We start from the raw sequence: 24,926 nt of genomic DNA, 5'->3' as shown, positions 1-24,926 counted from the left end.
AAAACCCCCCCTCTCTCTCCCTCTGCCCACCAAAGGCAAAGGCAAAGCGAACCTTGGTCACAGAGCTAGAAAGGCAGCGCCTCTTTCTTTCTTTCTTTTCCAGCACCGCGCGCGCGCGGAGACGCACAGCACAGGCGCACGCACTCGTCTTTCGCCTCTCGCCTCGTCGATCGCTTTTTGGATTCTTCCCAAGCGAGAGAGAGAGAGAGAGGGAGAGAGGGGCATCGCCTCCTGTCTGCCCCCATTGGCCCAAGCGCACCACCCCCCTTTGTGGAATCCTAAATTCTTGCCTCCTCCCCACCTCCACTCTCCTCTCTGCTTCTTCTTGCCATGCGCCGCCGCCGAGGGACGAGGGTCAGTGTGGGCTCTGTTTGTGTGGGTGGTTTGTGGTTGTTGTCGTTGTTGTTGCTGCGGCGTAGGTCAGGTGTTTGATTGTTTGATCGTGAGGGTTGGGGGGGGGGGGGGGGGGGGGGTGCGTCTCGGGGTTGTGTGTGTCGCAGGTGGTGGTGATCGCGCGCGTGGGGTTGGGGGTGGGGTGGATGGGAGCTCAGGCAATGTCGTCGCACCAAGGGAGCGGGGGCGTGTCGAGGCAGGGGTCGCTGTGCGGCCTCGCGCTGAGCGAGGTGGAGGGGCAGCTGCACGGCGTGAACCTCGACGACCTGCTCCGTACGGGTGGCGGTGGGGCGGGGGCGGGGGCGGCGGCGGCGGGGAGGAAGACGGTGGACGAGGTGTGGCGGGACATACAGGGCGCGACGGGCAACGGCTTCCTGCGGCCGGCGGGGGCAGCGGCGGGCCAGATGACGCTCGAGGACTTCCTGTCCAGGGCCGGCGCGGACTCCGGGAGCGGCGGCGGCGGCGGCGCCGACGGCGCGCGCTGGGCGCGCGCGCACCACCACCACGTCGGGCGCCCCGTGCCACGGCCCCTCGGGCTGGGCGCCGGGCCGGTGCTGGACGCGCTGTACCACGACGGCCCGGTGTCAGGGAGTAAGCGCGCCCCCGCCGCGGGTGAGGGCGCCGCCGCGGAGAAGACGGTGGAGCGGCGGAAGAAGCGGATGATCAAGAACCGCGAGTCGGCCGCGAGGTCGCGCGCCAGGAAGCAGGTGAGCTCCTCACACCGACCATCTCGATCTCTCTCACGCATTGGATCGTGCTCGCGCCCGCTCAAGCACTAAGCTCTGGTTGGCGGCGCAGGCGTACACGAACGAGCTGGAGAACAAGATCTCGCGGCTTGAGGAGGAGAACAAGCGGCTCAGGATGCACAAGGTATGCTTCGATTCATCATATGAAAATATGAAATTATCAACACTCCACTACTCAACCGCAGCATGCCCAGAAATATCCATGAACTTGAACTCCATTATCTAAAAATATTGCATGAACTTTCCTGCTCGTGTGCCAAATCAGGTGTCCAAGCCTGTTTTTGTTCATCACTTTCAGGAACCTTAAGGATTTGTCACATACTAGCGGTATTATAGGATGGAGTTTCTAGCCTTTGTTATTTTGGGTGTTCTTTTGCTTTCTAAACTCATTTGGATTTCTAGTATGGGACAAATTAAGACACTGTCGCATGTAGTAGGTCACTCAGGCCAATTCATTGCTAATGTGCTAAGATTTTTGGGGCCACCATACAATGATGTATAAATGGGGTCTACCATCTATTTGGTTGGAACAAACAACCGGGTTGTTTTCAGCGGTGGAGCCAGGATTGCCACTCTAATTCCATTCTAAGGGACAAAATGCAACATATCTAGTATAGTACGTGCTTAGAGAATTGATACTTTTATGATTACCATATTCTTGTTTGGTTTCACCTTAAGTCTACTTGAGTTCTCTTTAGGCAGGTCTTGGCACAATTCTTTTCTAGCATGATGATGCAAGCTTGAGAAAAAGAAATTGCAACAGATCGTAGTTGTGCTAGCAAATCAAGCATTCAGAAACTATAACTGCCTGCCTTCAACTGAAACACCCCCGTACGCTCGCTGTTTGGTTTCCAGGGACTTATTCCAAGTCCCTATCATATCGGATGTTTGAACATTAATTTAGAGTATTAAACATCCACTAATTACAAAACTCATTTCATAAGCTTGGACTAATTCTCGAGACGATTTTTTTAGTCTAATTACGACATGATTTTGACAATGTGATGCTACAGTAAACTTTTGATAATTATGGATTAATTAGGCTTAAAAAATTCGTTTCGCGGATTAGCTCTCATTTATAAAATTAGTTTTTTTATTAGTCTATATTTAATACTCTAAATTAGCGTCCAAACATCCTATATGACATGGGCTAAAAAATTTTAGCCCCATCTAAACACCCCCTAGCCTTTTGTTTTATTTCGTTGTCTCTGCGTGATTGGCCTCGCTCTGAAGTGGTTATGAGAGGACGTCTGGCGATGGACGGACGATACAGTTCTGTCCAATCAAATGGTGTTCCGTCTTGTCCTCTGTTGCATCTTGCACAAAGGAAAATTTCTCTCTTTTCCTCTGGTTAATAACTATAGGGACTAGCTATATAGTAGTCTAACATTTGATTGAAAATTATTCTAAAAATCTGTCAAATGTAAATACAATACAATTACAATATAATTTTAATAATTACAATATATTTGTATTGTAATTACGGTCCCCATCGTTTGGCATATTCATATGCTTATCAACCAAAAATTGAATTTTCAACGTTAAATTTAGAGCTAATTTTAGGGTTTTTTCATCGAAGTTTATTTTTTAGCCTTTGCTTTTAGATCGCTAAGAACATATATATATATATATATATAAGTTTTATTCATAAATTATTTTTCGTTTGCAAATATGTCGTTTGTCTTATTCCACCAATATGCCAAACGATGGCACCCTACATATGTAACTAACATGCAGTTACAATAAAAATAGGATGTAAATTTGTGTGAAGTCATGGGTAGGCCCGCGGGGAGGGGTAGTCACGTGCCCGCATTGTCACAGGATCGATCCCAAATTATCCCACCCAGTACCGTGCTTTTTTACTTTTTTTTCTTAGAAGCACAAATCTTGATGTGTATCAAACGGCTAACAGGAATCTCAAACACATCCAACGGTTTAGAAACTGAGATTTAACCATCAATTTTCTGTCAACAAACTGTTAGCAATTCCGATAACTATATACTCGATTTTTCAAAATATCATCCGAAAATAGTTGTGCTCTACAATGCTGCCTTTGCTTGATGATGAGTTGATCACTCTACAATTGGTGCCCAACCATTTCTTTCACAATGCCTATCGTGTGTTTGTCGGACAGACACTCTTTCTGTATTCCACTTGACTAAAAGTTGGTGTTCTTTAGTATAAGCTCTTTAACATAAGGATGGACTAAACTAGGGGTTTAGAGAAGTTTATTACATCGTATGTCAGCTCGAGTTCCTCCATTGGCATGCATCAGCATGATACTAGGATGATGGAACTTCATGTCAATAAATAATATTGGGCCATCCTTTTCAGGTTAGTGTGAAAATTCTACCACTATCCATGTGCTAACAAAGTCTGCACATCTATCTCGAACTGCACCTCTCTCATAGTTTAGTGGTTTTCTTTCACTTGTTTATACGCCTTCCTATGCCCATGTCAAGAAATCTGAAGACAGCATGTAACGTTGCAAGTGGCAACTTCTCCGAAAGACGAGATTTATGTCCTATACTTTGCATCTGGGAGACTGGGAGTATGAAACGCTTGCCTCATTGTCCTAAATTGATATTGCTCGGATATGAAACGTTCAGCAACAGATAAACTTCGAAAGGGTGCGTACGTTTAGAAAACACAAATTGAGGCCATGTTTAGTTCCAAAATAATTCTTCAAACTTCTAACTTTTTCATCACATTAAAACTTTTTTACACACATAAACTTCCAACTTTTCCGTCGCATCGTTTCAATTTCAACAAAATTTCCAATTTTAATGTGAACTAAACATAGTCCGAAACGATCTTTTTGTTTGTATGTTTTCTCTTTTTTTTTTTCCGGGCGTAAAGTCGTACTTAAGGCAATAGTAGCACTGCTTTGTTTACCCACATGCAGCGCAGTCTGTAAACTGCATGCATGCAGCATGCAGCAGATTCAGACTTGCAGTACGTGGAAAGTAACAAAGCTCCGTTTGCGAGCTGGACTAGTGAACTGTGTTCTTTTTGACTTCTCAGAGAACGATGAACTAGTAGGCATTTGCTCTTTGAGATCTGCTTCAACAGTGGAGATTTCTTTTCATAGTTCGATGCCCAATAGTGACACTGATGGTTTACTGTTTGCAAACTGACGGTGTATTTATGCTTGCTACAGGCACCTGAACCGGTAGTGCAGTATGTGCCGCAACAGGAGCCAAAGAATCAGCTCCGGCGGGTTAACTCGGCCGACTTCTGAATCATGTTAATAGTAGAAGTAAGCTGCCCTGGAATTAAAGGTGGTTCAAGCTGTAACTGCCATGTTGAAAATTACTTAGCTAGTAAGAACACCCTTTTCTCTGCAGTCTCCAGATTGTTGGGTGCTGTTGCAAGAGTGTTGTACTCCTAACTTGTGGTTTATGCAGCCGCAGCCTAGCTTTCCTCCCGCTGGTGCAATGCTTTCTGTAGCCTGTGATTGCAAGAGTGCCCCAGATAAACTGTAATGTTACCGTATTCAAAATGGGAAAATGGCAATGCTAGTCCAAAATCATACTCCAACTATTTTTCGCACACCTTGGGAATGTAGGCAAAGCAGACAAAATTCAGGATAGTTTTGTTTTGTTGAAGAAAAATAACAGAAACTTTATTCAATTCAAAGCTGAGATATGATCTATACATCATTCTTATCTTGATTTATAAAGGAACTGGATTAACATAAGTCTTCACTACTGATACATCAACTGCTGTCAGCATCTTCTTCAGGCAGTATCAATCTAAGGTCCTCATTGTCCCTGTAGACTTGTACCAAAGCGGCAGCCTTGTATGCAAAGAAACCCATCATTCCTGGAACAAGCTGTATAAGGAGGAGAAACAGTTGCTCAGGACATGTTAGGGCAATTTAGCTAACAAAGTTCAGGATAATAACCCTTGCTACATAATTGTCACAGTTAACAAGGGAGATAAATGAAATGCGTGTAATTCATAAGATGGAGTTGAATCTGATATATGCACTGCAATAGCTCAGAGCTGTGCTTATACCTCAAAATTTAAAATGCTATTTTGAAAGTGATCTGACAAGGTTGACAATCCAAAAAATATAGCGGGTATCACAAGCCTTGGAGACGAAAGAGCTACTGAAATACCACCCAACACCTTCTCTATTGTATTCTTCAAATCCTCGCTTCTTATGCCGATTCTAGCATTGTCACATATATAGGGACAATTAATGACAAAGTGAGGGCAAAAGATTGATAATAAAAAATGATTAACATTTTCAAACCTACCTTTTCACTTTCTTCTTCATAAAAATTTCTGGAACATCTTTCTTTGACAAATTATCTGTGTGCCGATAGAGAAGTTGAAGATACAAGCAACTGTTCAACATAATGTGACTGGTTAGATTATTTTTTATCGTTGATAGTTGCAATAGAAGTTAACCCAGTCTGTTGAGAGAGTAGCCCCAGCGACATTATATTGAAACAAGGTACCACAAACTTCTGAGTTCTTAAGTTCAATAGGAAGCAAATTGAGCTTACCTGAAAGCAACTCCAAAAGCATAACTGACAGCAGCCTGTTCAATTGGAGCGTTACAGATTCAGTCACAATCAGCAAAATTATAGATAGAGTTAAGCCATTTGAGCTCAGGAGATAACTTTGATTCTGTTTCATATCGGTTGGTTATGAAGTTAGTGGAACAGGAGATGGCTTAATGTTGACTCACACTACCACAATAACTCGAAACTACTTAGTCGTTTTAACGTCGGCAAAGAGTAATGTCTAATTTGATGCCAATTATAAATTTGAAAATCTATTTACCTCCAGAGAAAAGACTAGGAGACAGTATAAACTGCACGCAGCTCCAATTCCTGTGGTCAGGAGCAATAGTTCATCCTTAAGCTGAGAGAGATTATGATTGATGACCATCAGTTATGGGATGCAAAAGCTTCACTGAAAATAATTCATCAGAAAAAAGAAGCACAGGAGAGCTGAAACGAAAACCTACTGCTTCATATCTTAGAAGGTTGAGTTCCTTCCTTCTTTCCCTCTCATCCTGCCGATCCTGTCATCGTTTGCAACAGCATTAACATTTCTCTACAAATTGCTTCCACAAAAAAGATGGCCACTAGCCAAAACAATGAACAATTGAGCAGCAAACCCAGAACACCATGACAGACACAAGACCTTGGCAGAAAGCCTCTTGCTGATAGGAAGGCTGCTCTCACCGGAGACCCAATCTCTCGTCGCCGCAATCCTCAACATTCCTTCGCCCATGACATCCTGTACAACCGGATGATTCTCAGTGTTGCTCTGCAAAAATTACACCAGACAAAACACTTTGAATTGGTACTATACATCTTACAGCTTCTTCAGGTTGCGGTGGTGCGACATCCGCTGAATTTTCTTGTTCCGCCGCCGCCTCTAGCACGCCGAGGTCGCCGCCGTTCCTCCTCCAGACCATGTCGGAGATCTTGGTGACGAAGTCGCCGTGCGCCTGCCTCTCCGCGAGGAACATCCGCAGGACCTCCTCCCCGAGGCTGTCCCCAGCTGCTAGCATCAGAAGCAGAACTCATGGAATCAGCACCAGCCAAACCAGAAAAAAAATAAACCCCGAATTTGTTCCGAGAACACTGGCCGCGAGCTAGAAGTCGACTGCTACTACCTTGGAGGGAGGAGTAGCGGAGAGCGGAGGCGCGCGGGGAGGCGCGGGCGCGGGCGGGGCCGAGAAGAGGGCGCGCGGCCGCGGCGTCGAGGCCGCGGCAGCAGCGGAGGCCGGGGAGCCCCATAGCCATGGCGATTCCGAGCAAAGCTGTTCGCTCGGCTGCGGCTGGCTATAAGCCGATTAGCCGAGGCCTCTCCTCCGTTTCTTCCTGGTCTCAAAACCAAGCGATGTTTGGAGGAGCCGTCCCACGCAAACCGAACCGGCAAAAATATCTTCCTTTTGGGCCTCGTTTTCTGCCTCCATCTTATGGCCCGTTTACGAAGTGCAAAATTTATGTGTCGTGCGGTAATCTAACCGTTTCACCTGAAATTCATTTTAGTACACATAGGATTTTGTTTTCCGAATTTCAGCCGAGAAATGTTGGTAAGTGCAATATCTAAGGAAAAGCAGAGAGAGGGGGAAGAACAGTCAGGTGCTTAACTGGTAGACTCAATCCAAAATATTTAACCAAGCGATGACACGACCTAATATGCATGTGACCGTATTCTTCGCTCAAGAGTCAAGACATTGAATTCGAGATAGGTTTATCAACTCCATCTGAAGATCATCTTTCACTGCACTGCTCTTGAAATACAGACGCATCATGCAGAAGCAATGCAGGCAACAGCAAGTATTCAACATGGAAAAAAAAAGCAGTAATAACTAGTGAGAACGCAATGTATCTTGTCCATAAATCATAGCAGGATGGTCATGTCCTGTCCTGGTAACATCCACAAACATATAGCATAAGTTCAGGGCACCAATTGTTATGCCAGTTACAGGAATTATTCAACGGAGAGGCAGTGTGACATCCTTGCCATGAAGGCAGTTCAACAGACGGGCACTCGTTAGCCCGGCGGCCAGTTCATCTGCCTGCCTCCGAGGAGATGTACATGTATGTGGTAAACAGATTGGCCTGCAAATAAAGATATCAGGTGACTGAAGATGAATGGTCTACCAAATATAGGTTCTAATGTATAAGAAGACTGAAATGAGACGTACATCCACTGGGGCCATCATTGATGACAATACGGTAGCCATCTTCAAGTCCCTCCTGCTTTGCAACAACTTTGGCAACATAGAGGAGGTAACCGAGTATTTCTACATGCCTCTCTTCTGCCTGTGAAGATGGGAAACATGAAATGCATTTAGTTTCGAAGATACTTTATTCATTTTACTTGTTACTCTTGTTAACGTTTACTTGTCACTCAACATGAGTCCATGTCAGTTTTTTACGGGCTTGGTAATTTGTGGCATGTGGGTGCATTCCGAGGTAAGAATGCAGTGAGTGACAAGAGAGCCTTACTCATCATTCATGCTTAGGCAATCTCCCACATGCATGCACCAACTCATGGCGCCTGCATTAGTGAGGCCAAAGGCAGTCCATAACAGTAATCACATTCATCTACCCAACATGACCAAAATGACATTTATATATTCTCTATTTGGGTAAGGAGTCAGCAGGTTGGATTACACAGCTAATTGCTCCTAGGCCCACAAGGGAGGGCAAGGACAAATGAGAAATGGGCAAATTTGAAATCACGAAAGGGTTAGTAAATTTAGGTAAACTATAAATCGACTACATATGAAGAGAAAGGTTGACATAAACTGGAACATAAATTGTGATAATAGATGAGTGTTAAATGCTACCTTTGATAGGCCAGTTAATCCATCCTTCACTTTGGGAATGATCACAATGTGGGTCGGAGCTTGAGGATTTATGTCTCTGAAAGCCAGAACCTGGGAAACAAACTCACAGTTCATGCCCAAAACAAATTCACATTGGAGAATTAAGAAATATGAACAAAAGTGTTTGATCCAAAACATAAGAGTAATGAACTGTTGCAGTTCTAGGATTTAGTCATTTCAATGCAATAACAGTAGAACGACAGGCATCCAGTTTACTTGGGCCTTAGGAGTTGGAAACTGGAGACTTGTATTGCAGTACTTTAGTACCTAGTGAGAGAGAACTATGTATTCGACATTTCTGGCACCCGTGAGAATGACCTAGGTAAGGATATAGCTAATCTCTCCGTACAGAGTGCTCCGTCATACCGTAGTGAGCATATGACAGATTCATGTGAAGGGTGTGGTCTCCTAGACATTATTGGTTTGCATCAAGGAGGTGACTGCCATGACAAAGGTGTCCGGCCTAAGCAGTTGCTGGCATTATGGAGGACAAGGCGAACTGGTATGTTAAGTAGAGAAGGGATGGGGAAACAGATCAATCTGTCTCTTAACCAGAACTAGTACAAAGTGCATCCTTTATATAGATGATGACTTGTCTTCACGACCATAGACTCCAGTAGTAACGATTAAAACAATTATAACAGACCACTAAGTTGATTATGCCCTCAAAAGTTCCTTATCCTACTCATAGTTGCAAATATAACAATGGTATCAACAATTTATTCAAGTGCTCCTGATTCCAAAACAAAGCACAATCAAGCTATTTTCAGTCTAACTGGGTATAGAGAAAAGAAACTCAGTGGGAAATAGAATAAAGGTTCCAAAAAAAGCTAAGTAGTTGGAAGGGCAAGTTCTTATCAGTGGGAGGCCGGCTAGTACTCATCAACTCGGTTTTGAGTAGCCTTGCGATGTACATGCTTTCCTTCTTTGAGGTGCCTAAAGGCATCCTTAAGAAACTGGACTTTTTTAGGTCTAGGTTTTTTTGGCAAAGTGATGAGCACAAAAAGAAGTACAGATTGACCAGATGGAGTGTGTTGTGTAAACCCAAGGAGTGCGGGGGTTTAGGGATACAAAATCTTGAGATTCAGAATAAATGCTTGTTGATTAAGTGGTTATACAAGCTGATCAATGAGGAGGGGGTCTGGCAGAATTTGTTGAGAAGAAAATATCTTTCTAGTAAAACCATTATGCAAGTGCAGAAGCGAAGGGGGGACTCTCACTTCTGGGCAGGACTAATGGGGGTTAAGGATACCTTTCGTTCTTTTGGTTCATTTAAATTGCATGATGGCTCACAAGTGAGATTCTGGGAAGACCGTTGGCTCGGGAATCAGTCTTTAGATAAGAAATACCCTTCTTTGTATAATCCTGTAAGGAATAAAAATGAGGTGGTGGCCAAGGTAGTTGGAAGGGTACCTTTGAACGTTTCCTTTAGGAGGGCCATAGTGGGAGACAATCTCCATGCTTGGCATGAGATTGTAGCTAACGTGGTTGACTTAAGCTTAAAGGGGCAAAAGGATGTGTTTTTTTGGGAGGCTAACAAAAATGGAACTTTCACGGTCAATTCGATGTACAAAAAGCTCATGTATGGTAATGTAATACCGAGGAAATCTTTTATTTGGAAGCTAAGACTTCCTTTGAAGATAAAAATTTTCTTGTGGTATTTGAAAGAGGGAGTCATTTTAACCAAGGATAACTTAGCAAAGAGGAGGTGGAAAGGTAGCCTTAGGTGTTGCTTTTGTAGATCTAATGATACAATTCAACACCTGTTTTTTGATTGTCCTATGATAAGATATATTTGGAGTGCGGTTCATTTTACCTTTGGCATTCGTCCACCGCTCAATATGTCTCATCTTCTTGGTAGTTGGCTAAATGGTGTTAATCCTAGGCTAAAATATCGAGTTTTTGTGGGCATAGCGGCGTTGTTGAGTAGAAATGATGTGGTCTTTAATGGATCAAATGCTTACTCCTTTTTGCAGGTGATTTTCAGGGGGACATATTGGGCAAGACTTTGGTCCTTGTTGCTTAAGGAAGAGGATGGCACTTTGGTGAAAGAATACTGCAAAATGTTAGAGATGAGAGTTTTAGAGTTCTACTCCAACTATGGCTGGAACTTCAGAAGGAGAATTCAAGATTAGGTTGGCACCTCGTGTCTGTTTGATGTGGTGTGCCTGGATGGTGGTTTTCTGTTTTTGTTGGTTGTTCTTGACACCTTTTGTGGTCCAAGTTATTTTGTTTTTGTTACCCATGTAATGGGTGGAGTTTCAATGCTCATGTATGAACTTGGTTGGCTGTGTACATCCCGTTGGATGTAGAGGCCAGGTTTTTAATCCATTATCTAAAAAATAGAGAAAAGAAACTAAGCAGTAGTACCTTCTCATCCTCAAATACCACAGTGGAAGGTATTTCCTTCTTGATGATCTTGTCAAATCTGCAGATGCAACAAATTTCAGAAATCAATTCAATTGCACACTTTTCTGTGCAGAATGTAAAACTTCACCACATTCTAAATCAATAATTTGACATCTTCAGAAACTTAATCTTGATTACAAGGAAAAACTTACACTTGACTACCATCAAGCAAACTGTAAACAGCATGCTCTTTTGGCAACAAATGAACCACTGATCAATGCTTAACTTGACTATTGAGTTCCAATGCGCTGTGGAGATGTATTATAGTTGTTTGTCAGACATTTTAAATTTAATGAAAAGGGTATCAGACGATTTGCCTACTGCTTTAATGTTCAGGCATTCAGGGCTCACTTCATAATATTAATCCGTTAAACGAGTGTTTCAGTGACACAAGTAGGATTGGTATTTGGCTATTAGAGAAATGGTCAAATAAATTCCTCAAAATGATGTCATAAACCTGACTGGGGTAAGCAGAGACAGATGCCACTTACTTAGAAGGAAAAAAAAAACTGGGCCATAACTTATGGAGTAAAAACCAAAGCAGGCTACAGTACAGATTGGTACGCAAGCTAGTGAAAAATTTAATTAACAATCATGCTTGCACTATTGTACAGCTCAATAGCCCCATTTCGTATTTGCGCCAAGCTCTTATTTGTGGTGTGCCTCATTTCCAGTAGTAATAATTAGTAAAGGACCCTAATCACATGAATCCAGCAATTCCATCTACACGAATTACTTCTGCAAACGCTCGCTCAAGTTCGGTTTAAAGAGACAGGGAGGTGTTCGAATCAATGATCTCCCAGCGTACTAGGCCATGATAAACTAGTGATGCCGCAATCTGCCAATCCATGAGATCAAGAAGCACACACGAGTACTACACTGCCTACAAATCAGAGCGGGTTTTGCGGCAGGAGAGAGAGAGAGAGAGAGAGAGAGAGGTGCTCACATGGTGGGGTTGTCGTTGGGCACGGCGGCGAGCGCCGCCTCCTTCTCCGACGCCATGGTGAGGGATCGATCGAACTTCCCCGAGCACAAGTGGTCGCCGCCGCGAGTGTTCTTATGTGGATAAAAGGCACACCAGAGACGCAAACCCTCGTTTTCCACGTCAATTTACTATTCTGCCCTTACAATTTTGGGTCATGCGGCTCATGCCATGCCCATTTTGGTTAAATCTAAAATACCGATTGCAGGGTGCAAACTCTACCAAATCATTGGGCCACGTGGCCAAACCAAAAACCAAGTTCATATATCGTCAAAATGTGCCACGTGTCCAGAAGAGCACGTTCATTTTGAACGTGTGTGAAGAGTCTAGATAAAACAAAGGAAAAAATCCAGAGCATTCTAAACTCGGTTGAAAAAATTCACACGATAACACGAAAAGAACTGGTGAAAAAGATTGCATGCCGAGGAAACAATGGATAAGAAAAAAATAGTATCCAAAAAACTGCCACAAGTTTTTTAAAGGAACAACTTTTAAATCTAACTATAATATAATTCCACTATAACTATACCATAACAATATTGTAACTTGTATATAAGTATTAAAATACTATATGCAACTTTATATCACTTATATAGAGATTACAATATAGTTACAGTACAGTTACACTATTGTGTACAATGTAACTATAGTGTAGTTACATTGTAGTTATACTACAACTATACTATAGTAACATTCAAAAGTTTTTTTTTGCCAAAAAACTTGTGACAACTTTTTAGCAATTCCCAAAAAAATATAAACAGCGAGCCAATGTTAGCTGTCGTAAACCGGCAACGAGGAAGACATTTACCGCAATATTTTCCGGATCCACGGAAGCTGTTGCCAACGAGCAAGATCCACTCACTCAATGGAGCAAGCGGAGGGCGTCGAGCCGTACCAGCTGTGATAGTCCGCGAGTGTGGACGCGCCAACCAGCCAACGAGCATCGAGGTCGAGCACGTCCTCGCCATCCACAGTAGCAATGACCACGACCCTAAGCTCGACCACATCCAGGAGGAAGAAGAGAGAGGGATGAAGAAGGGCTCAATGAGGATACCCAGCTTTGGACAATCAAGGGACGAGGGCGATGCTGCCTTCGCTACCATCATCTTCCTCCTCTTCTCCTTGTTCTTGCAAGCGTTGTCTTCCTCAACGGCTGATGCCTTTCTCCCAGCACCGACGCGACAATCCTTGTTCTCGCAAGCGCCATTTTCCCCAACGGTTGTCGCCTTTCTCCCAGCACTGACACGGAAATCCTTGTTCTCGCAAGTGTCATCTTCCCCAATGGCCATCGCCTTTCTCTCAGCATCGACGCGGCAATCCTTGTTCTCGCAAGTGTCGTCTTCCCCAATGGCCATCGCCTTTCTCTCAGCACCGACACGACAAGTAAAGCTCCAATGCCAGGATCCAACGATCAGTTCTCTAAGCCACCAGATCCAGCATCCTTTAACCCATCGAACCCGGGGCCACGATCTCCAGTGACGCTGAGACATGGCGGGCCACGATGGCGATGAGCGGTGAAGGGGACGAATCATCGAAGATTCAAGGCCCTTCCACTTTCTATTACTAGGCGATTCTCCATGCTTTGCTACGGGATCGCTAAACAATTTTTAATATATTTTTTTCAACAAGTAAACTAAGAGTAAAAGAATAGAAAATAATGAAACGTGAAGTTTTATCAGAACTTATCATAAAATAAACAAATGATACCCATAATTTAATGTGGAGCATATTAATAAGTATATGTTAAATATTATAAAAATAGTATGTATATTTGTTAAAATATTGTAGAAATAATGTGATGATATGTATATTTGTTAAAATATTGTAGAAATAATGTGAGGGGTGAAACACTTTGTTTTTTTTTAAAAAAATACCAACACCAATTTTATAATGAGTTAATAACTTAATTATAATTTTAGAAAAACAAAGGAAGAAACAATAGCATGGGTGGAAAAAAAGAGAAAATTTGATGATTTTCTCAACAATATGATCTGTTATGTTAAACTGGAACTCAGAAAATTCCATTCAACTATGATTTTTGCATGAGTTTCAAAGAAATTAAATTGATTTCTATATTTTTTATGAACAATGTGCTAATTAATAACACAAAAATAATATATACGGACTATAAATCATGTGCGCCAACTGGCGCGCTGATTTTCTAGTGACATATATATTCAGATTGCGCCGAAGTTTAAGGCTTGCTTTACCCTTTTGGCAAAATTTGCTAAAAATTATGTAATTGGCTCGAAGACACCGCAAAAACATGACACAATCGACGGCGTGCTCCTCAAGGCTCATGCCTATGCAGACGAAGGTCGGGGCTACACCTCAGATCTGGCTGGGAGAGAGAAAGGAGGTTGTCGTCGCTATCGCCGACCGAGCAGCAGCTGATGCTTGCCACCACTAGATCCGATGGGGGAGCCACCAGATGTGGGAATCCCCGTACTAGGCCTCGCAACTGTCAGCGCCGGATCTGGCGGTGAAGCCATCGGTTCTAGAAGTCCAGTCACTGTCGAGGAGGAGGAGGAGGCGGTGGTGAGGGAGGGGGATGAGGAGACGAAGCAGCGGGTGGTAGTGGTGGTTAGTTGGTTGCTCGCCCCTCTGCAGCCGCACTCGTGCCCATACAGTGGTTCGCATAACCCCACCGCCCACGATCGGCGCTTGACCTCCACCGCTGGTGGTGCGACATAGCTGCCGCCTGTGGGGATAAATGGGGAGAGAAGATGGGAGTGAAGGAGTGAATGGTGGGGAGTGAACTACTAAGGATAAGGTGCGGAGAGATGGTTATTTTATAGTGCGAAGCATTTCTTTTCCAGGTGGCTATGCAGGAGAACATTTGCGAAAATTTATTTTCAAAAGCAGTTGTCCAAGAAGACCACTAATGAAATTAGGGCTATTTCTACCGACGGTTGTTTTAAAAACGAGTGCTAGTGATAATAGATTTTCATAAGCGGTCATTAACCATAAGCCTTCGGTTATTTTTTACAAGCGTTTCAAATTTTATCCATTGGAGAAAAAAGATGTAATGCCAGAAAAAACCTATTTTGTAGTAGTGTTTATTCCCTTCCTTGAAATATGAAGGCAAAGTAGATTAGATATCATGGTTAATCTTTCAGTGATTGGAACAGATCGACCAGAAAATTTCAGATTAACCACGAGGAACTCAGGGCCCAAAGAATTACGTAATGTTAAAATTGATGATTCTTCCACATGGATAAAGTATGGGTCAAATAAACAGAAACCGCCATGAAGTTGGTCAACAAACAAACTTCAGTTGACTCGGAGCGGAGGATGGGTTGGGATTTAAGGCGGCACACCATATAAGATGAACCATTAACATATAGCATGCCTAATTGAGTAATTATTATAAAATTTAAAAATAAATTTTATTTTTTAAAAGAAAAAACTTTCGTAGAAAACTTTCATGTAAAATATACCACTTAGTTATTTGGAAATCACGTTGATAAGGAAAAATAATGAAGTAGGCTTGTTTAGAACGCAGTCTGAAGTACGGATGTGCTACTGTTATTAGGGCATCTACAATGTTGAAAAAAAAAGACAGCATTAAGCATTTAATGCTACTAGGTTTTGTACTTTTGCCATTATGGAGATGCACCATAAGCATCACCAAACTAAAATGCACCACCCTAAGCTTAAGGTATGGCCATAAGACAATAAAATATAGGATTTGCTATTTATACTAATAAAATACAACATTGCATTGAATTGTTTATTTGTAGTCATTTGGCTGCCATGTGGGACCTTTCGCCATTTTCTTTCTTTTGGTGGGATCCAGCAGGGCCCACTTTATTTTCTTACCTAGGCCCTGTTTAGATTCCAACTTTTTTTCTTCAAACTTTTAACTTTTTCTTCACATCGAACTTTTCTACACACACAAATTTTCAACTTTTCCATCGCATCGTTCCAATTTATTTAAACTTTTAATTTTGACGTGGAACTAAACACACCCCTAGTCATAAGCATGATACATATGGATACAGTTGTGGCTCTTTCTAGTGGACCCCACTCCTATTGCTCACGGTGGCATAAACGTTGGTCTTGCCCTTAGAAATTTAGAACCAACCTTTCTTTTTCTCGGGTTATTTAATAACTTAAACTGGGCCCGGATATGGTAGAAGTTTCTCACGGTACTACTGGCTGCTAATGGTCAAGTAAGCCATTATTATTAATTAATACTCCTAGTTTTTTTCTTTAAGTTTAATCAAATTTATAAATGGTATACTAATATTTTTAATACAAAATAATGTATTATTAAAATATATTTAATAGAAATAATCTTTTGTCGTAGATGATGATAAATTTTTTATAAATTTGATCAACTTAAGGAACTTGGGACCTGTTGAGATTGTAGCCAAAATAAACCTTACCAAATTTTGGTATTAGCAAGTTGATAATATTGTCAAAATTTTAGCAGGATTTCTTATATATTTACAAATTTGACAACAAACTAGACGTAGAACTTTTTTTTGGCAACTTTGACGAAAAAAAAATATTATGGTTGAAAATAATATCAATCTGAACAGTCTCTTTAACTAAGAAAAAATCGTATGACTTATAATATAAGAAAAAATCGTATGACTTATAATATAAAACGGAGGAATTATCCGGTGCAACTTGCCTTTCTTAGCCTCTACTGACAAAAGCATTACGCAGGTGGTAGGCTAATTAGCAAAGCTTATTAAGACCTCTCGAGCCCAGCTAGCAAGCTATCGTGCTGCCTGGAAGGTCCGAAGAAGCGGCGGCGTTGAATCGAGTAGCCGACGTGCCATACGCCCACGCCATTTCCGCGCCTACAAATAGCGAGATTTTTCCTTGCGGCTTCTTCCAAATCTTCAGCGGTCTCCGCCTTCAGATACACCTTTGATCCGCAGCGATGAACGGGGGAAGCCCGGTGATGACGGAGAGAGAGCGGCGCGCGTACCGGTACGGGCAGGCGTCGTCGCCGACGGCGCGGGCGGTCGGGCAGCTGGGGTGCATCAGGAAGTCGTGGTCCAACGACTCGCTCTCGAGCTACGGCGGCGGCGGGAGGGCCGGCGGCGGCGGCGCCCAGGCGTGCGTGTGCGCGCCCACCACGCACCCGGGCTCCTTCCGGTGCAAGCACCACCGCCAAAACGCCTCCAACCTCGGCGCCGCCGCCGCCGCCGCCGCGGCGCCGGCCCAGGTGGTCGACATTGACGCGGACGCCAAGCACCAGGAGGCCCAGGAGCAGGAGGAGAAGGCGACGTGAGGGCGACCATGGTTTGATCGATCTGTCGCACTTGTGCGTGTTTAATAAATTTCATAGTTGTACGAACAAAAGTGTGGGAAATTTTTGTTTCCTCTCTCTATATAGTTTCGAGATTTTCGTACGAGGGTGCTTTTTTCTTCTTGAAATCATGTAAAATAAACTTGCGTGTAAATAATGGAAAAAAGTGCCTTGTGTTTTCAACGAAAGAAATGCTACGCTCGTCCAGGCGCGCTGGAAGACACCCCATGTTAAAATCCGAAATATTTTTCACTCTCAGCTATTAATATAGGATGAATTACCCCCTTATCTAATCTGAAGCAATTTTTATCCTACGCCGCACACGTAATAATCCAATTAGCATTTTTCTTTTAAAAAATGATGGGGTCCAGCTATCATAGTCTCTCACCTCTCTCCCTTTCCCTTTTTCCCGTTTAAATGTCCCTAATTGTGGCATTGACGGCGGTGAGGCAGCCGGCAGGCCTCAGCTGCCACCTCTTCTTTCTTTCTTCCCTATTCTCGACCTTGGCAGGCGATAACACCAGAAACCTCCGGAGGAGACGCAGCCGCCGAGCGCGATGTTGTAGGCAGCTGAGGTAAGGTGGGCTCTCCATGGGAAGGACAAGGTGCACGGCGGCATCGGTGGTGGCGGAGATGACACGATCGAAGTAGATTTGGTCATGGAGCTCGATGAGGTGTGCGGCGGCGTCAGTGCACGTCGCGGCGGGGGAGGAGGCGAGAAAGAGGGTCGCGTTGCATAGGTGCGTTGATCCCCACTCTCTAGCCATCAAGCTCAACATCGTCGACACCATCCACGTGCTCCTCTCCACACTCCCGTCGTTGCTTCGTGCACTGCTCCCATTTCTCTTCCTCCTCTCGCTATGCCCTGCATCGTGTTCGTGTGTGTTTTTGAGCTTTCTTAACTTTCAGCGCCATGCGCTTTGCTCCGCTTTATAGCAAGACCGGGGAAGCTGAGGAGAGATGGGGAAACCCAACTGCTGCCGGTCGGGACGGACAGGAAAGGGGCGGGGATAAGCTTGTGAAGAAGCAAGCTTATTGCCCCAAAAAACAAACCGACCCAGCAAGAAAACATATGCGCTTTAGATCCACCCTCACCCTGCACGCCGTCTCGGATGCCCTCCTCTGCAACGCCATCCCCGTCACCTCCGCTCACTCCTACTCCACACCTACGTCTATCACTCCTCCTCTTCTCTTCCCATGCTAATGAGCTCATGTTCAACACCCTCGCGCTAGCCTCCTGGCCTTTCTCACACTTTCGCGGCACTCGTTGCCACGCAATCCTCTGTCGACTGTCACGCCGAGGCCATCCAAGCGTTCTCCCGAATGGATGAGTTCGACAGTTGTCCCACCACCTTCATCTACAACACTGCCCTTAAGGTTCATCGCCGCAGCCGCCCAGCTCTTGTCTAGCAACTGCTCCCCTTCTTCCCCTCGCGCCACAGTGCCCTCTTGACCGCCGCTGCACTCGACGCCCCTCAACGATACCTGCCTCGCCCCTAGCAAACAACTGAGAGAGAGATGTGTGAGGTATATGACAAGTGGGACATGTTTTTTTAATCTTTTTTTTTTCAATTGGACTGTCACGTAGGCGTCACATGTATACCATAGGTCAAAACCGCTTCGGATTGGGTTAAGAAGGGTAATTCATCTAGTATTGATAGTTGAGGATGAAATATGTCTGGATTTTGGGTTTGAGGGGTAATTCAAATTAGGGGGCTAATTCAGACTTTTTTCTGGTTTAAATTGTTGAATCTTGAATATATATATATATATATATACACTTACTCTGCTTTAAAAGAAACTTGAATTAGTGAATTCGACACCTCACCTTACAAATACCCCCTTGAACTTTCTAATATTGATATGAATGTTCTCTATAGTAAAACAAGGATGGGTCACATCTCATGAGATATATATATATATATATTCTTATGAATTTCAGATAATGTTATAATATATATATTTTTCTATCTGTACTAAAGTACGTGCATTCAGCTAGTAGTTGTAAATTCCATTTTGAGCCTTAAACGATTTTCAAATTATACTTTTGTTACAAAAGTTTTCACTTACAACTTCCAGAAATTGAAAAACAACTACATTCGTTTTAAAATCCAATATGAAAAAAAACAAGCAGGTTTTCTGTAAAGAAAAAGGAAAACAAATGGAATATTTTTGCTGCCCCTTTCGTTTATTATGGAGTATTTTGTGATTTTGTCGGTCGATCTGTCCCAAAATCCAAACGAACGGGGGTGATGGACTTGCCCGTTTGAAACCCCCAAATCGCAGGCTCCACAGAGACCAACGGCCATATCCCCAACTTTGGATTTTGGCCACCGCCGCCGCCGCCGACCCCACGATTTCCCCCCACACTGCCACACACATCCGTCGTCTCCCCCCGGCCGCTCCCCCGCTCCGGTTTGAAATCCCCTCCGTGTCCCCAGATATCCGCCGATCCCCTCTTCGAAAATCGGCGATTGCGAGTGGGAGTTATTGAGACCTCCCCCAATCATAGGATACTGGTTGATCCGCGCCGACTCCTCTCGTCTGCTGCTGCTGCTGCTCTGCGCTCTCTTCGAGGAGGAAGAAGATCATCAGGTTAGTCTTGGTTTCTACTAGCCGTCCGAACTTGGTTTCTTTTGCAGGCGATGTTATGCATGGTTTCACTTGATGAGTCTCGTCGGTCTCGAATTCTCGTAGATTCGTTCGTCTTTTTCGATTTTTTTTTGTCATCTTTTGGTTGTGGGAAAATTATCTGGATTTCTTGGTGCGTGCTCAGGGTTAGTCCGCCACCTGTTCGACCGATTTCCTGACCGAAATACTCCTTTCCCTCGCAGGAGCACCTGTTCCGCCGCCTCTGTCCTCCGATCTCACAGTCCCATCCGCCTCGCCGCTGGTAGCGGCAAGCAAGCCAAAGACGCCGCGGGATCCCAATATCCCATCTCCACGGGCAGCAGCGCCACCGCCACGGCTGGAGCAACCAAACCAAGGGACGCGGGCACGTTCTACTGGGAAATCGCCACGCCGAATTTTGTGTGTGCCAAGCGGTTCGTGCCGAAGCATTTGTGGTCCTTTTTTTTTTTGACTCCTCCATATTGTCTATAAAAAAAGACTTGTGATACATTTACTTTCTGATGGATTTGCTACTTAGAAATTCTAATGCATATTAGTTAGCAGTTGCGTTTAGTTGTACACCAACTGCTCAGTGTCTCAGCCTGCAGCAATGCAACTACTTGGAACAGCTATTGATCCAAAGCTTGCACTATTATTTGAATAATTTTTACTTTTGATCTAGAACAGTTGCACACATTTTAGGGTTACTTTGCGCTTACCCTGATGTTTTCTCCGTGCAGAAGAGTATTAGACGCTCCTGAAGATGAGAAGGTTCTTTCCGTTCCGCTCATTCACAAGTAATGCTGGGAATGGCAAAGCATCAGCGGGACATGATAAGAAGAATGAGAACAAACTGGATGGAGGGACTAGCTGTGCCTCCCATTCTCCTGACACACGGGCATTCAGGTCAAGAAGCCGGCATGGAAAACCAAGCAGTGAGGAATCATCCACTCCTCAGCTCAGGAGGTGCATGTCATTGACGTCGTCAGCAATTGATCGTTCCTTGAATGAACGGACAATGAACTTTTCAGGCGATATTCCATGCTCTTTCTCCAATAGTTCTGATGCGCCTCGACACATTGGGGATGCGGAGTAAGTGGATTAAAGATAAAATTTACTTGTGCTTGAGGCTCCCACTGTCTGTAACTTATGCTTCAGCAACATCAATCATTAATAATAATAACTGAACACTGTGTCATCCCCTATTTGGAAAATTCCAAACAATCTGTTTTTTCCCAAGTAAGTGGTAGTTTTACATTTTAATTGGTTTGACAGAGCTAAAACCAAGCACAATGTTTGGTGGTGCATTATAGACTCACTATCTGTTACTAGATTTTTTATTTCTAGCTCATGCCCATTGTGTTACTAACAAACCACTTATGAAAACTTATTCAACTTTCAGTTAACAATGAACTGTTTTTGAAAACTTATTCAGCTTTCAGTCAGCAATGAACTCTTTGCATATTATCTTGAGCAGATGTAACCTTTAGCCATGTTTAGCCCCATTTAATTATGTTTCTGTTTGTCCTAATTGTTTATCATAACTGTGATGCTGGAGATTTTCCTTTTAAACTTACTATTATCATGCATGGTATTCTATTTAGCATGATGACTGAAGGATGGTAGAAATAAAAGGTTACAATCTTTCTGTCTGCAGGTACTATCCCTGGTCACAAGAAAGACACACCAATATGGGAGAATACACGATAGAGGTTCCAAAAACACATGGGGTACAGGAAAGTGATTCACCTCAGTCAAGATGCTACTCATGCTCAGCAGGACACTCTCCTGTTAGTTCTCCTGTTGTGTTAAAATGCAGGCCTTCTAAATTGACCAATCTTTCAAGCAAGAATGAAGTTCTAGATCTATATATTGATGGAGAGCAAGAGTCAAACAGTCTAAATGAGAAACATAAGCTAAAATTACCTGTCAGATCCTCATCATCTTATTTGGGACGGGGACGGCCACCTAGACCCCATTCTACAGCTCCATCTTCACCAAAGTCTTGCAAAGAAATCGTTGAGAGCTATAGCTACTCAAACATCGACATGATTGATGCCTGCCAATTAGCTCAGGAGGAAACAAAGGGCATATGGAAGGTTGCATCTGTGTGTGCAGAGCCTGCAGATGATGCACAAATGCTTGAAGCATCTTCTGAAAAATTTTCACATATAGAGGAGTGCAAATCACAAAGTATTGCTACATTGGAAGATATTTATGATCGTTTGGAAGATGCACAACCTCCATGCTTTTGTGACACTTCAATGGATTATATTTCAGGCACTACCTCAAGATGCTTTGATGCAGATGTCTGTTGTCGTGATGACTCTCATGGTTTTCATGATAATAACCTTGAACAAGACACTGATGAGAAGTTGCTTAGAAGAGCTAAAGAACTTGATGAGTGCTTCATGGTTCCTCTTGAAGAAAATAATGAGCTTAACATGCTGAGGGATAATAGTTTAAGCTCAACTGACATGTTGCAGCTGATACAGACTTTGATTGAAGATAGAAGGCAATTGGCACTCCAATTGTCTTCACAAATTAAGGCACGTCTTACAGAGAGATTTGCAGCCAAAGAGCAACATAAGCGGTCCAAGGTAGAATTGAACACCAGAACTAGAAGGCTGGAGAAGGAGAAGAGTGATGTGCAAAGTACCTTGGAAATGGAGCTTGATAGAAGGTCAAATGATTGGTCAGTCAAACTGGCAGAATTCCAATCAGAAGAACAGCGATTACGGGAAAGAGTAAGAGAGCTTGCAGAGCAGAATGTATCTTTTCAAAGAGAAGTTACTTTACTTGAATCGAACAGAATTGATGTTTCTAATAAGATAACAAGTTTAGAACTGCAAAACAAACAGCTCAATGACGAGCTACAGAAAGTAAAGAAAGAGCATGATACTCTTTTGAAGTCATCGGTTGAGTTGAATGATAATTTAACGAAAACTGCAGAGGAAAGGAACCAAATCCTGGAATGCTTAAAAGAGAAGGGAGGTGACAATAAAGCATTACACAAAGTGATTGCAAGGTTGCAGAGGATATCTAATGAACAGGAGAAAACAATAACTGGCCTGAGACAGGGATTCAATGCTGAACTGGAAAACAAATCCCTTGGTACTAGTGAAAGCATCAGCAGGATGCAAATGGAACTTATCAGACTTACTGGAGTGGAACAAAAGCTGAGAAGAGAAATTCAGTCCTGTAACCGTGAAGTTGAGTCTCTAAGGGAAGAGAATATAGCTGTTTTAAATCGTCTACAAAGCAGTGATAACAAATTAAGTATTTCTTCAGTTCGTCTTGAACAGGAGCTCAACACCAGAGTGGACAACTTGCAACTACAGGGCTTATCGTTGCTTGATGATACTAGTCAGCTTTGTGCCAAGTTGTTGGACTCAATGAAATCTAAGAGGAGTGAGAGTTTCGGAAGTGTTGATGCATTAGCATCCATTGAATACACTTTGAGTTACCAGAGCATACAAGAAAGAATCAAGAATTTAAAACAATGTCTTTGGGCAATCAGATCTATGTTGACTGAAAAGCATAATGAAGAAGAAAAGATTGGAGAGAGAACTGAAAGCTGTATCTTGAAACAGGACCACTTATCCAAGGTATGAAGTTCCTAGGGCCTTTTTACATTTGGAAGTATCCTATTTATTTTTCAGTCTTATGGGCCGGTGGTTGTTGGCTTACGACTTTGTTCTGTAGAGCACAAAAAAACACTTTTTTCAAACATATACAGTGAAATTTGGTACAGAGACAATGTTCTCAAAATATATCTGGTAAACTCTACTAGTACAGAGACAAGTCTCAGAAGCTAAATCTAAACCTCCGCTTTCCTTTTTGCCCTTTTCTATGCAGGATGACATTGAATTTAAGTTGAAAGAAGAGTCTATGCTCTGTAGAGTACTAAAGGAGAAGTTATTGTCAAGAGAACGAGACATTGAACAATTGCAGTCAGATCTAGCATCTTCAGTTCGCATCCAAGATGTCATGCAAAATGAAATCCAAAGGGTTCAGGATGAACTATGTTGCCTCACTCACAAGTCCAAACATTTGGAAATGCAGGTAATCTTAACATCCTTCCCCCCACCCAAAAGGAGTTTTAGACTGTTGCTGAGGCTTACCTAGATCAGAAACCAATCCCATCTAAGCAATATAACTTTTTCTGTTTCTATATCACTGTCAGTTCCTTCTGAGGGGAAACGATCAAATGCTGCAAGCTACATTGCCCTTAAATTGTTTGCAGTTTTTCTTGTTCCAATTCCTTTTGTACTGCACCTTGTAGGTTTTGAAGAAAGAGGAGAACATTAGTCAGATCCAACAGGATTTTCAGGAATCTTCGAAGGAATTGACTGCTCTTCGGTGCACACTCAAAACAGTAAGTGATGAAAGGGATGTCTTGTGGCAGGAAACGAAGCAGCTGCGAAAAACTATCAGCGCCTTGCAAAATGATGTTGCTTCATTAAAGCAGAAGATGAAATCTCTTGATGAAGACATACTGCTTAAGGAGGGTGAAATACTGCTTAAAGAGGGTGAGATTTCGATACTACGTGACAGTATCGGCAGGCCATCTGACATCATCTGCAGCCCTCGGCCATCGAAGCTGTTCGAATCGGAGTAAATTTGCATAGAAGTAGCTGTAGAATCTTGCATTTTTCAAACAGCTTTACTTTCCCCCCATTTTACACAGGAGATCATTTGCTTGTGAATATGGAATACCGAATAGGGCGTTTGCTGCTTTCTAGATTTCTTGTATACCAATGCAATATGTGTTGCATTATCTAGTAAGAGACGAGTACTCGACGGATGACATGCTCAGAGGCACCTCCGATCATAGCTATGTCAAATCTAGTCCTCTATTATGTTAATTGCCACCTTTCTTTTTTGGGAATACAAACACCTCGACAATGTTTATGTTACTGGTGCTGCACATACAAATTTTGATTGATCGGCAGATCAGGTCACCTGGGTACTTTGCAGGTCATTTTCTTGAGTATCCAGTGCAATGGTGCATCATATCCTCGCACATTTTGTAAGTACCCAGTTTAATAGTGCACCATATCCTCGTCATTCTTACGAAACTAGTAGCAGGTCCGTGCTAACGCTACGGTGATATTTAGTAAGCATGCATAAAAAATTTATATATGT

The 24,926-nt window shown here is 43.1% G+C and overlaps 5 protein-coding genes across 8 annotated transcripts; 3 read left to right on the top strand and 2 right to left on the bottom strand.

The window, feature by feature from the left end:
• The first annotated feature begins 470 nt into the window (after positions 1 to 470).
• LOC127768061 (ABSCISIC ACID-INSENSITIVE 5-like protein 2) lies at positions 471 to 4,448 on the top strand. The gene is made up of 3 exons (XM_052293577.1): positions 471 to 1,100; positions 1,192 to 1,263; positions 4,300 to 4,448. The coding sequence occupies exons 1-3, from the start codon at positions 540 to 542 to the stop codon at positions 4,378 to 4,380; spliced, it is 714 nt and encodes a 237-aa protein (XP_052149537.1). The 5' UTR covers positions 471 to 539; the 3' UTR covers positions 4,381 to 4,448.
• Positions 4,281 to 6,998, bottom strand: LOC127768059 (uncharacterized). 3 transcript variants are annotated; one of them, XR_008016545.1, is made up of 10 exons: positions 6,781 to 6,998; positions 6,481 to 6,668; positions 6,303 to 6,398; positions 6,124 to 6,180; positions 5,937 to 6,017; positions 5,657 to 5,691; positions 5,405 to 5,494; positions 5,160 to 5,316; positions 4,798 to 4,974; positions 4,281 to 4,590 (listed from the first exon to the last, which is right to left on the bottom strand). XR_008016545.1 is itself a non-coding variant. In XM_052293575.1 (9 exons), exons 1-9 carry the CDS (start codon positions 6,908 to 6,910, stop codon positions 4,858 to 4,860), a joined length of 951 nt encoding a protein of 316 aa, XP_052149535.1. In that variant the 5' UTR covers positions 6,911 to 6,998; the 3' UTR covers positions 4,733 to 4,857. The 3 variants fall into 3 exon arrangements, 2 of the variants coding, with proteins under 2 accessions (XP_052149535.1, XP_052149536.1); XM_052293575.1 differs by lacking the exon at positions 4,281 to 4,590 and having other exon boundaries at positions 4,733 to 4,974; XM_052293576.1 differs by lacking the exon at positions 4,281 to 4,590 and having other exon boundaries at positions 4,733 to 4,974; positions 6,481 to 6,665; positions 6,781 to 6,997.
• Positions 6,999 to 7,483: 485 nt separating this feature from the next.
• LOC127768826 (14 kDa zinc-binding protein) lies at positions 7,484 to 12,023 on the bottom strand. The gene is made up of 5 exons (XM_052294480.1): positions 11,864 to 12,023; positions 10,879 to 10,936; positions 8,470 to 8,559; positions 7,822 to 7,939; positions 7,484 to 7,735 (listed from the first exon to the last, which is right to left on the bottom strand). The coding sequence occupies exons 1-5, from the start codon at positions 11,917 to 11,919 to the stop codon at positions 7,668 to 7,670; spliced, it is 390 nt and encodes a 129-aa protein (XP_052150440.1). The 5' UTR covers positions 11,920 to 12,023; the 3' UTR covers positions 7,484 to 7,667.
• A 4,624-nt stretch (positions 12,024 to 16,647) lies between these two features.
• LOC127768382 (uncharacterized) lies at positions 16,648 to 17,389 on the top strand. Its single transcript, XM_052293942.1, has one exon. The coding sequence runs from the start codon at positions 16,797 to 16,799 to the stop codon at positions 17,148 to 17,150; it is 354 nt and encodes a 117-aa protein (XP_052149902.1). The 5' UTR covers positions 16,648 to 16,796; the 3' UTR covers positions 17,151 to 17,389.
• A 2,111-nt stretch (positions 17,390 to 19,500) lies between these two features.
• Positions 19,501 to 24,693, top strand: LOC127768737 (uncharacterized). 2 transcript variants are annotated; one of them, XM_052294373.1, is made up of 6 exons: positions 19,501 to 19,763; positions 20,003 to 20,212; positions 20,522 to 20,870; positions 21,436 to 23,386; positions 23,637 to 23,843; positions 24,064 to 24,693. In XM_052294373.1, exons 3-6 carry the CDS (start codon positions 20,542 to 20,544, stop codon positions 24,397 to 24,399), a joined length of 2,823 nt encoding a protein of 940 aa, XP_052150333.1. In that variant the 5' UTR covers positions 19,501 to 19,763; positions 20,003 to 20,212; positions 20,522 to 20,541; the 3' UTR covers positions 24,400 to 24,693. The 2 variants fall into 2 exon arrangements, with proteins under 2 accessions (XP_052150333.1, XP_052150332.1); XM_052294372.1 differs by having other exon boundaries at positions 20,519 to 20,870; positions 24,064 to 24,692.
• The last annotated feature ends 233 nt before the right edge of the window (positions 24,694 to 24,926 follow it).

This window comes from Oryza glaberrima, chromosome 3 (genome assembly GCF_000147395.1).
Source record: "Oryza glaberrima chromosome 3, OglaRS2, whole genome shotgun sequence".
In the NCBI taxonomy this organism is placed as follows: Eukaryota; Viridiplantae; Streptophyta; class Magnoliopsida; order Poales; family Poaceae; genus Oryza; species Oryza glaberrima.
This window is presented reverse-complemented; position numbering and strand designations above follow the sequence as displayed.